We start from the raw sequence: 12,847 nt of genomic DNA, 5'->3' as shown, positions 1-12,847 counted from the left end.
CTATTCTAACATGGTAACATGGTCTTATAAGGATATGTTCTAAACACAGCAACATAGAAACAGTTACAGAAATAAGGATTTGCTGACAGACTAAGAAGTAAGCTTGGGGGAGAACTCAGCTGTTAGATTGACAGCTGCAGGTACATCTAAATGAGTAGCCTTGTGAGATTTTCTGTAGACTACATACACATATTTGTTACTCTGTAAATATTTCTACCACATTCCATCCTTTTTTTTGTGAATGAATAATGTATTCATTTACATACAACAGGATATTTATAGAGTGCCAAATCAATAGACATTTCAGACAATTACAGTACATGTTGAGCTATACCTTACAGAATAGTAGATCTGCTTGTTTGGGTTTGAGAGGTTTCTCTCGTTCTTAAGGGTTGTCTGAATTAAACAGCATCACATGGAATTGCAATAATTTTCTTGCCACATGGAATTTAGTCCTCACGTGCAAGTGTGTTTAGTGCAATTCGCTACATGGAATCTTGCCACATGGAATTTAGTCCTCACGTACAAATGTTTTCAACAGAAACGTTTCTAGAATTTAGTAAATGTGAATCTATATTTGTTTGTACTTGAAACTCTGTTTTACAAAATCAAGAGCCCGCCATCAAACCAAATATTCTCACATTAGTGGCAAATGCCTTGTTGACTCATATTTTAGATATCAACTTTTAGCTAATATTCTCTAAATGTTATCCCTATAAATTACTCAGCTTAATATCAAACACATAGTTGTTGTAGTCTTCATGGCGTTGTCCTCCCATCTTCATTTGGCTTATGACATGTGGCGGTTAATGTCTCTGCTTCAGCGATCTCCAGTGGGCTGGTGGGGTCCAGTTCAGTGGCTCTCTGACGTGCCAGCATGTGTCTCTGTGGCTTGTCCTCCTGCTGTGGCAAAAGTCTGTTGTTGTTTGACGTGGTGTCGATTCTGTCACCTCCACTGTCAACCTGTGTTGTTTCTTGGTGCCCGACTTGCTCTCCATGTTGGTGAATTGCAATCTGCCCTCCTTGTCACCACAGGCTGCAGTCATCACAAGATTATTGTTAATCTGTGAGGTCTCGACCTTGTAGATCTGCTTGAAAGTCAGTTCTTGTTGAGTTTGCATAGCTTGCAAGTTGTTTCTGTAGTGGTCTCCTCTTTGTCCTTCATGGTGGTGGACCTGCTTTAGGTCTGCTTTCAAAAATCTCCTTTCCAAAAACTTCCTTCACCCCAGAGTTCTTTTGACCAAGTATCCATCTATGGTAAAGATGAAATATTGGTCCCTGTTCAGGCGCCAAATATGATAGAAATTAATTAATGTTCCACAAGGATGAAGGATTTGAAGAGTTGACAAAGATTTATTCCAAAGAGGCAAAAAGTTGAACAGAGTAACAGCAGTACAGATCCTTTGAGGAGCAGGCCTCCTGGCCTCTCCTGTTAGCCCCTCCGGGCACAAGCCTCCCCTGTACCATTATCATACAGTTCTTATAGTCCATTCTGACAGTGATGCTATTCTAACATGGTAACATGGTCTTATAAGGATATGTTCTAAACACAGCAACATAGAAACAGTTACAGAAATAAGGATTTGCTGACAGACTAAGAAGTAAGCTTGGGGGAGAACTCAGCTGTTAGATTGACAGCTGCAGGTACATCTAAATGAGTAGCCTTGTGAGATTTTCTGTAGACTACATAAACATATTTGTTACTCTGTAAATATTTCTACCACACACCCTGACATGGAAATCGGAAAAGGTCTACTCTGCAGGGCTTAGAAGTCCAAATACATGTACAGTAATGAAGGTGCTCTTGTAGGGAACACAACAATTCGACAAAAGGTACAAAGTACTCTTCTAGCAAAAAAGTTAAAACGCCTTAGGTAAGAAGGCTATTTCATGGTGAAATTCTTAAGAAATGTGGACAGTGAATGTGCAGTGCAAAACAGAACTGTGTAACCACCCACAAGTAGCGCCACAGACAGCCTCCTTCAGTGTTTCCAGCTACCTTAATTGATTCCATTATTCAAAGTAGAAGATGCTCTCTGTGCACTGCAGTGCTACAGTACTCTCTAGGGTGCCAGTCAGTGCAGGGTAAATCAGAATAAACAAAACAGTGGTGCACACACCAGAATAGTTAGATAGACATTATTTATTCATGACTTGAAGACAATAAGAAAGTGGGCAAAGCGTTCCCTTGAATTTCCTTGAATCGTCTGGATTGCTTGAAAACCTGCTGCTGGACTTTTGTTTTATTTTTTATTTTTCATGTTTTTATTCTGATTCCATTATTCATAGGATTTGTCAACACGAAAATGGACATGAACTGATTCTCAGTCCTGTATGGGTAGACTTTTTGGTTACCACCGCGCTCTGACTCTACTGGTGCGGTATCCCTTTAAATCAACATGTAGAAGGAGGAGGATGGATCGCACACAGTGGCAAGAGTTGTTTTTTCTTTATTGTTGCATTTGCATGGATGAGAAACAAACGTTTCGGCTGTAAGCTACACCAGATACACTGAAGAAGGCTTACAGCCGAAACGTTTGTTTCTCATCCATGCAAATGCAACAATAAAGAAAAAACAACTCTTGCCACTGTGTGCGATCCATCCTCCTCCTTCTACAGTCCTGTATGGGCTCATGTACAGTAAAAGCCTGATATGTGTAAAAATGTACCTGGAAGGCACAAACATGATATTAACTAGCCCATACCCAGGCCGTCCGGGGATATGAACACCCAGGGTATGTGCAGAATTTGGGTTATACGTTGTGTGCACAGTGTATCAAGGATGGAAAGTAACTTTGTACTTGGTACCTGCAACAGTTCCAACATACTGTACATTCGCCAGCATTACGCACAAGTAAACTCAGCACATGCGCTTGATGCGCAGTACGGCAGTGTTGGGCAGCAGTCAACATAGACTAATAGCTTGCGGGATGTAAGAGATTTTACATTGTACCCACTGCCCACTGATGTGCTGGTACATTCCTCTGCTACTGGAATTAAAAGTATGACCCTTTCTTTCATGTGATCTTAAAAAGTATTATAACAAATATTTTTCAAACACTTTCAGGATTTTACAAAAGGTAACATGTCATTAGGTCGAACACCCTTTGGTTCAACAAAACCTAACCTTAACCCTAACCCTAACCTCAGTAAAACTATGCCTAAACTTAACCCTAACCCTAACCTCAGTAACCGTGACGCGGGTATCTAACCTACCGACACTGTTCGACCCAACAGGAGTTCGACTTTACAAAAATCTTCGTGATGTGCTGTGAGCTTGTATGTCTGCTATTTTTATAACCACTGTTCTAAACCAATGTTCTAAATCCTAAGAGTTGTTGATACATGCCACAGGCTGAGTGCTACAGGGCTTCAACAACTGTACCGAGGTATGTTGGGGGGATCTTAGGAGGATTACAGGCCATGCCAGTTCAGCGAGCACAGTAGTAAAAGAATCCCTGGAAAGTGCCAACAAGCTGAACCTGTACTGTCAGTTTTGACCTACGGTTTGACCTAATTGGCAGCCTGGAAGTGCTGCCCAAATGTTCCTCGCATTGGTGCTTTGGCATACTAGGGGTACAAACATAAAAAGAATAATTTGGTTACGAACAATTTCATCATCACACATGTCAGGTGATTTCAAACTCAAACACAGGTAGACCCGGATTACAACTCAAAGTGAAAACATTTTAGGTTTTAAATATCCAGTTTCTCACATATAAAACACAGTTTAAAACAACAGGTTACAGAAGCAAACAAGTGATGCAAACACAGGATCTGACAAACACTCAACAACAAATGGGTATACTAACTGATAAATATATTATTTGTAAACAACAACACCTTCTTATTCCCCTATGAGATAGATTAATCCATCACAAAGAAATAAGACAGGAGAGTTCAGGTTCAGAGTGAGAATGGAATGTTTACTATGGAGAGAGAGAATTCAAGACAGGTACAGTACAGAAATAATGGTTCAATGGTTCGTGCTCTCTGACAAGTGATGTTTTGACATGGTCATTTCGTCAGTCAATGGATGACGTTTCAACAGTACATAGGATATTTCTTGTCCACAAGTGGGTTCCATATACGTGGCAAAGAGTTCATAGGTTGCTGAAGGGATGTCCTTCCAGGCTGAGCTGAACCAAAACAATTCTCATTGTTTTTGGTACAGGCTCCATGGCAGTAGATAAGGCATAATTTCTACCAGACAGAAGCCTGGCCTTGTAAATGCTGCACATGGCATTATAGCAGGACACAGTCACGAGCTGTGCCTTCGGGTCAGGTGGTCAGTTGGTCATCAATATGAAATGATAAAAAGATTATATAAACCACAACAAAATACCTAACACTAACCACTGTACACAGAGGTGCAACTCAAACGACAATCAAACATGATAGGCTGGAGCTAACTGGACACAGGTGAACAAGATTAACCTGACACATTTGAAAAATATATGTATTTTTGAGCGGTGGTTACACCGTCTCCTATACGTGGCCGTGTGTGTATGCGTCTGTGTGTGTGTGTGTGTGTGTGCGTGTCTGTATGTAGCCTACAGTACCTTTTGTGACCACACATGTTAAGGGAGGGGCGCTGTTGTTCAGGCCAGGCCAGACACACACACACACACACACACACACACACACACACACACACACACACACACACACACACACACACACACGGATGGATGATGTGCAGCCTCCGCGACCACCGCTCAGTTCACACGGGTGTGATTTTTTCAATACAACTCATCACAAATATAAGAAAAGGTTATATTTCAATGTTTTATATGAAAGCCAAACTAAGAAAATCAACTACAGAAGAGGGAGCACAAAACATTCTTCTTGATAATGACACCTTTCTGTTTTGAAAGGTGTCATTATCAAGAAGAATGTTTTGTGCTCTTGCTTAATACTTGCAAGCTTTGCTGCTCCATCACTATTTAGATTATTTTCACTACTGTCTGTTGTCTGCAAAGTTTAATAAACAGATATGGGCATATTTTGTGCTGGTGAAGAGTGCTCAGCATAAAAGACACAGTATTGTTTCAGAGGTACAAGAAATCTGACAGCCTTGCATTGGGATTGGGATCCTGTGACCCAACACAAATCTCACGGGAGTGGATGGTTTTTAAGTTGCTGTAGGTGGGAATGGGCGTTAAAAGAATAATACAAATTTTTAAAAAATCCCGCTGTAATAATCTGGATGTGCACCTGAACTGAAGCACCGGTTGTTGGAACAAAGTAACATGGATAGAGTATGGAGTCAATTGAGGTTTATAAGAAGATCAAAGCTTGCGATTAGAATATAAAAGCAAAGCAAGGAGGAAGGTCTGGAGGAGGATGCATTTCTAAATGGTTACTGACAAACTGGAGGTGGAGAACAGACTTTGAAATGGTGTTGCACCTATGTATTAATGACCTATGAGTAGCAGTAATCCCAGCCCACTGTGTCGCTGTCTGTGGTGTTGTAATGTGTGTCTCTCTCTCTCTCTCTCTCTCTCTCTCTCTCTCTCTCTCTCTCTCTCTAGCTCTATAGCTCTATAGCTCTCACTCTGTGTAATATTTGGATCAGAATGAAAATATTGTGGGACTCGATGGTACTTAAATATGGCCTTGGGCGTGAGCAGGCATTCAGGAATTAACTGCGGGCGGTCAGAAATGAAACCATTTCATGGGAACAGGCAGGAATGGTAAAAAAAAAAAACGAAAATACGGAAAAACAGTCCCCAAACAATCCTCCTCCCCGTGGTCACACCTCCCCCAAACTCAAATCACACCCCTCCGGTTGAGAGCTCAGCAGCAGCTGCAGAGCCTGGCGTGAACCCCATGGCAGCAGCAGGCCTCGGCGGGAAGGCACCCCACCGCAGTAGCAGCAGATCCTGATGCCAGCCCGGCAGGCAGCAACAGGACCACTGGTTGCAGTAGAGCTCGGCAGGAGCCCCGCAGCCACAACTGGCCCTGACAACAGCCACGTAACAGCAGCAGCAGTGCTGAGAGGACAGCTCCTGCAGCAACACCCGGCCCTGTCAACAGCCCTGCGGCAGCAGCAGTAAGGCCCTGATGGTAGCCTTGACGACACTGATGGCAGCCCTGCAGCAGTGGCTGACCCTGATGACTGGCCAACAGCCTCATGCAACGGGCCCTCCACCCCCCCTGATCCGCACAAACTACTGAGGGAGGTGTCAGCTCGTACAAGATCCTAACGTCGTTCTACTCTGCTACAACCCAGAGCATCCTGTCAGGGGGCATGACTATATTGTTGTTGTCGGGTGAAAACCCTGTATGTCCAAAACCGTTCGTTTTGCATTTATCATTTTAAAAATGATTTAAACTAGTGAAAACAGCCGATCTACGAGCACGCAACGCCTCGCACCGCGAGGCGTTGTGTGCTTGTAGATCTGCTGTTTTCACGGCCTTGTGTGATGAAGCAGGGCTTTACTTCGCGAAAGAACGTACAAATGTGAAACTTGGAGATACAAGGTTTCCACCCGACAGCGACGATATGGTTTGGAGTGGATATAGAGCTCTTCCCAGCATCTATACGAGTGCGGCGGAAGGATGGTGAGGTTGGCTGAGCTCACCACAGGGATCGCTCTCCCGGCCCTTTTCGTAGCATTTCTCAGAAATGCGCAGAATGCCAAATGTGCATATTATATTATTTGCTTGTTCAGAAATCTGCTGCAGAGCATTGCATCTTAAGAGTACTGTGACCTGTCTATTCATTGAGACTGTTTGGCTCCGCAGCAGGGGATCCAGTCAGCAAATCCCCATGTCCATTCAACAGCTGATTTCACCGTCCTCCTAATTCTGAACCTGTCAGTATTGTTATTCTATTAGTTTAGAACGTCTACATATTAAAGGATGAATTCCGTGTGTGAGTAGACAAGTATAAAAGGGATATATACTGGGTTGTTAGGAAAACGGAGGACAGAAGAGCCTGGACAGGGAGACGGCACAGGGGAGCTTTGAAGCCAAGGCCAGGAGGCCTATAAGCTGTACTGCTGCTTTGCTGTTTTTATGCTCCAATCTTCCTCAATAAAACAGTTCAGCCCGAGTGAAAATATATTTTAATTTGCATAACACCCAGGTGCTGGAGCAGGACAAAAGGAACATGAGGGACATCATACTAGTAATGGACTGTTTGTGATGATGCCAAATGATAAGTGCTGCTGTGCTGCGTGCTGATGCCTCACAGGCCCAGGGCTCAAGCTTTAGAAAGAGAGCCCTAAATGAGGGCATGGTCAAAAAACTAAACATAAGAACAAAAGAGAAACAAAACTGTACAAATACTGTATATTTATCCACAGGCTATATACCACAAAGCTATTTACTGTAAATATTTTACTGGGTATAGATTGTGTAGACTCTACACAATCATACCTCGCAGTACGAGACTAACGTCACACAAGACTAACATCATAGAAAGTACGCAGAGACCGACATCACCACAGCTTATGTCACGGACAGAACAGCCCATACAAGGAAGGAGATACAGTATGCACGTGTGTCGTATTTGATACCATGCAAAGTGAGCACCTGCGATTTTTTACTAGGACCCTCTAGGAAGAAAATGTGTTTGTTCTGTTTATGGCAGGCAAAGGATAGTGGCAGATTGGTACTTGTTTCCTCTTCTCGCATAGCAACAATGTAGCAACCGAGGGGCACAAGAGAGTCTGCATCCTGTATGAGAGCATACGTCATTACTTTTGTACTTTTTGATAATTGTCTTGTCAGGAGGTATAATTATGTTGTCTTAAGTGGGTTTTTCCACCGCAGATAGTATCTTTCTCACTCACAGTACATGGATTTTATTGAGGGTTAAGATTAAAAGATTCTTTTTTTGTTGTTGTTGTTGTTGTTGTGGGTTATCTGCAGAACACGGTGGACAAGCTCATTAAGAAGACCAACTTGGCTCTGGTTGTGGGCAGCAGCAGCTGGAGAGAACAGTTTGTCAGCGCTGTGACTGTGAGTGCAGGTGAGTCCCCGGAACATCAATGCAGCATTTCACAAACCAGAGAGCCTCAGTGACATCTGCAGCACAGTCTGTACATGTCCGCCAGGCCAGCAGCACTGAGCTTACCGTACAGGATCGAGGCTCACCCACTTGTGGGGAAAGATGTCCCTCAGGTAGCAGGTCAAACAGATGGAAGGATTTATTTATGCCATAGCCATGGGCTGAAAACCTGCCTAATCATAAGATATAAAGCCTCATTTTGAAATATTCCTGCCTCCTAGAGTAGAGAGAGAGAGAGAGACACACACACACACACACACACACACACACACACACACACACACACACACACACGCACACACACACACAAAATGCATTTAATAGCCCTATTTTCAGCATGCTAATTCGTTGTACCCTGACGTTCAGTGCATGAGTCTATTTTGCATTTTGTGTATTTTTCTTTTATAATGTGCTACAGAATGAATTTCACATTTAGAACAAATAAAGTCTTGAAATGGCTCAACCCAGACCTTGCTGGCTATAAAATAATCACCCCCGGGAACCACTGGTTCCAGCAGCTGTTTTAGTCAGTAACACTTTTGGGCACTTTCAATATCATACAGCCCTGCAATAGCCTTCACCGCTCCACTGCTATTTTCTAGCTTATTCAAAAATGTACGCTGAACTTGTCTTGGGTTTGTTTTTAGTGCCACTTGTATTATAATTTGTTTGAAAACAACATCCTAGCCCAGTAATGGTATTAAAAATGCATTACATGGCAAAGACTTTATGTGATCCATCAAATGTAATTGCCCACACTCCGGCCTCAGCTATTAAAGGGATCTGAGGAGTTAATGTTAGATGTACACCATGCAGAGAAGTATTTGTTTTTACCCTGCCAAATGGAATTATTTAGTTAGGTCTCCACAAGAACCCAGGGCATTTGGGAAAGGGGATGACTTGCAGTTTAGGGATTTGTTATGTTCTCTCTCTCTCTCTCTCTCTCTCTCTCTCTCTCTCTCTCTCTCTCTCTCTCTCTCTCTCTCTCTCTCTCTCAATGGCATTAATTGTTTGTTTGTGAGTGCACCAGCGTGGCTCCGATTGCCTCTTATTCAAGGTAGAAGGAGTAACTGAATAATGCAAAACATAATCACTGATTCAGTGATTCGGTGCAAATATTTTAAAGGTTTGGCTACCATACACTAAAATTCATGCCCAAATCAAGTGTATTTATGAGCCAACCGTTGACCAAAATACTGTACAATCAAAAACAATAAAAACACGTAAAACAATACCATAAAAACACAAAGACCAGTTTAAAGCACAGAAAAGATGATAAAATAATAAAAACAATGAGACCATAAGAAGAAAAAAAGGAAGCCAACTCTCATACTGGGGTCAAAGCCAAGGAATAAAGATAAAGCTTTTTAAGACAGAATTTAAAAATCCAATGACCCACATGGGAACGGCGTGGCTCCAATGGGGATGTTGGACTTCATCTGGCCAGCCTGTGACGTCAGTCGTGATATCTATGATCTACACCAGGGTTCCCCAATAGGCGGGCTGCGGGCCATTTGCGGCCCGCGGGGGGCTACTGTCTGGCCCCCACCAACCCCAGTAATAATGGTAGTATAAGAGCAGCAACAACACTAGTATATCGTCGTTGTCGGGTGGAAATCTCGTATCTCCAAATTTGTAAGTTCTTTTGCAAATCATACAAGGCCGTCGCACAAAAGTAGTGAAAACAGCAGATCTACAAGCACACAACGCCTCGCACCGCAAGGCGTTGTGTGCTGATCGGTCTAGCAGTTGTGAGAATAGTTCTGGACACTGGACACTCTCATTGGAGCAGTGATGGCTGAGTGGTTAGTGTCCATATACCTAGGACTCCGGAGGCCCCAGAAGTCGCAGGTACGTTTCCCCACTCCAGCTATCACAGCTCCCCTCCCCCTCGTGCTCCTTGTGGGCAGCACTGGATTCAGCTGGGTTAAGCTGAAAAAAGCAGCTGGGTTGGGCTGTGATATCTGAATTTCCCTCGTGGGAGGAGTAGGTAACTATTATTATTATTGATGACTAGCCTCCTGCAGAGCCATGGCATAAAGAAAGACAACGCACTGGTCTTTCTTGACCAGTTCCACAATCGCAGAACGTTATATAGTCTGGAACTACACTAAAAACAGTGTTAATAATGCACATAGGGTTGTTAGCCTATGTAGCATTCAGAGATTGTGGAGTCGTTGTCTGGAGTTAAATTGACACAGCGTAGATTGGGGTCCCAAAAATATTTCCATTTGTACACTTCATTCGAAAGGGTCCATTTGGACTCCTAGTGGGTCCAGACTAGGGCTTTCACGACTAGTATTTTTTGCTAATCAACTAGTTGATTTCACTGGTAGTCGACTAGTCGACTAGTCGCTAACCTATTATGTAATAAAAAAGACGCTCTGTGTCACAGCTTTTCGCAGCAGCCAAGTTGCCATGACAACGTGTACTCACACAAATCCACGCCCACGTGTGCACGTTACTGCAAGTCTGGCAACATAACAAAGACCAGCATTTCACAATTGCCACATCCATTTTAGCTGCTACAATAATAAAGAATGGAAACGGGACTCACCAAAATGACTGTATCTGCTGTGTCTCTCGTTAAACAAAGTAATCCAGAATGGATGGTTGTCAACAGGCTATAGGCTAGTGTAACGGAGGTGATGTGAACCTCACCACCCGGGCTTTGAACCCAGGCCTCCCGTGTGAAAGTCCAATATCTTAACCATTACTCCAAAGGGATATCCCTATGGAATGAGGGAGATACTAGACTTTTTGAGGCTTCAGGCTGGGACAAAGCAACTCTCCACCGTCTTTTAATTACTTCTAATCAAACGAACGTCGGGTGGTCTGTTGTGAACTGGGGCTGTCTTAACTTGCTTTGTTAGCATTCTGTACTGTAGTGTAGTCCCCGTAGTGGACACGTTCGCTGCGGTGTGCTGACAGGATGAACTTTGAGTGAACTCTGGGATTAACCCCCGGTGCCAGATGCAGTGTGTGGGTATTCCGTTTATAATGGTTGTTAAAAATAAAACTATAATAACTATAATCGAATTTAAATTAGTTTGCTACATATTAAAACATCAAATGAAATTACTCTAATTCTTTTCTTTTTTTTTACAACCAACAAGATCGACTAGTGTTTATAAAAGTCGACTAGTGGACTAGTTGGTGAAAGCCCTGGTCCAGACCAGATGTTAAGAAACAGTGCCATAATGTAATGTGTGTATCTACAGTCATTGCCACTCTCTCTCTCTCTCTCTCTCCCCCCCTCAGGTGATGATGACGAGGAGGACAGTGGGGAAGAACGCTTACCTTCCTGCTTTGATTACATCATGCACTTCCTGACGGTGTTCTGGAAGGTTCTGTTTGCGTTTGTCCCACCCACAGAGTACTGGAATGGCTGGGCCTGCTTCTTTGTCTCCATCTCCCTCATTGGTGCTCTGACGGCCGTTACGGGGGACCTAGCCTCTCACTTTGGTTGCACCGTCGGCCTCAAGGATTCAGTCACTGCTGTTGTGTTTGTGGCCCTCGGCACTTCTGTTCCAGGTGGGTTGTCTGGGTGTCTATAGGGTCTGGTTTGTTTAGGCTAGCCTCTAGACCAGTGGTTCCCTAACAGTGTGCTGTGTGACAAGTCTAGGTTTATAGTCTTGGGACTTTGTTGCAACCACAGCTTATTATAGCAATAAAACTATATACAAAGTTATGAAGGTTTTCATATACTGTATCTCTCTCCCTTTCTCTCTCTCTCTCTCTCTCTGTACAGTATATACACACACACACACACACACACACACACACACACACACACACACACACACACACACACACACACACACACACACACACACACTGTTTTCTCTTTACTATATCAGTACTTTGTGTGCAGACTACGCACTCATAACTGAATGCCCCATACAGAGGCAAATTCAACCTGGCATCCATCCCCTATTTTGGGCATTATTATTGGTGAAATATAATGCATCTCTTGTCTGCCTTGTGCTTCTGTCACAAAACATTCACATATACGATCCTCCGTGTCCCCACAGACACATTCGCCAGCAAAGTGGCCGCCATCCAGGACCAGTACGCCGACGCCTCCATCGGCAACGTGACGGGCAGCAACGCGGTCAACGTGTTCCTGGGCATCGGCGTGGCGTGGACCATCGCCTCCGTCTACTGGAAGATCCAGGGGAAGACGTTCCACGTCAACCCCGGCTCGCTGGCCTTCTCCGTCACCCTCTTCACCGTCATGGCGCTGGTGTGCGTGGTGATCCTAATGTACCGCCGCCGGGCCAACGTGGCGGGAGGCGAGCTCGGGGGCCCACGGACAGCCAAGCTCGTCACGTTCTTCTTCTTCCTCTCCCTCTGGTTCCTCTACATCCTGCTGTCCTCGCTGGAGGCCTACTGCCACGTCCCTGGCTTCTGAGACAGAGGGAGGAGAAGCAACTTGTCTTTAACGTCGTATCGTCTACTTTCATGAGCGTTTGTATAATGTTTGTATTATTATTTGTTATTGATGCTGTACAGTATCTGATCGACTCTGGTACTTTGAACTTTTGAACTTTTCTACCATCTACTAGCCTATGTTGTGGAGGTTTGCTTTAGGCACTGGGATTGCAGTGTGTTCCAGTTAATGTGAACCACTCAATTCCATGCTATTATAGTGCCAAATCAAGTTGTCTCTCAAGACACTTCACATCATTGAGCAGAGACCCAAGGTTTTCCCTCCGTAACAAGCATGTGGTGACAGTGGCTATGGAAAAACTCCTCAAACCTTGAGCAGAATCAGGCTCCAGGGTGGACGGCCATCTGCCTGGACTGTGCTAGGGTCACAGAGAG

General features: G+C 43.9%; 1 protein-coding gene across 1 annotated transcript in view; it reads left to right on the top strand.

The window, feature by feature from the left end:
• Window positions 1-12,434, top strand: part of slc8a4a (solute carrier family 8 member 4a) — a gene marked incomplete at its 3' end in the record, with an annotated part of 33,192 nt that extends 20,758 nt beyond the window's left edge. The window contains exons 5-7 of the mRNA XM_080749051.1: window positions 7,882-7,981; window positions 11,282-11,554; window positions 12,055-12,434. Coding sequence (XP_080605177.1) covers window positions 7,882-7,981; window positions 11,282-11,554; window positions 12,055-12,434 — 753 coding nt within the window. The remainder of the gene's footprint in view (window positions 1-7,881; window positions 7,982-11,281; window positions 11,555-12,054) is intronic.
• Between the last annotated feature and the right edge of the window lie 413 nt (window positions 12,435-12,847).

The sequence above is a fragment of the Nannobrachium achirus genome (genome assembly GCF_963921795.1).
Source record: "Nannobrachium achirus genome assembly, chromosome: 19".
Lineage (NCBI taxonomy): Eukaryota > Metazoa > Chordata > Actinopteri > Myctophiformes > Myctophidae > Nannobrachium > Nannobrachium achirus.
The sequence above is the reverse complement of the archived record's forward strand: the minus strand, read 5'-3'. Positions and strand labels throughout refer to the sequence as shown.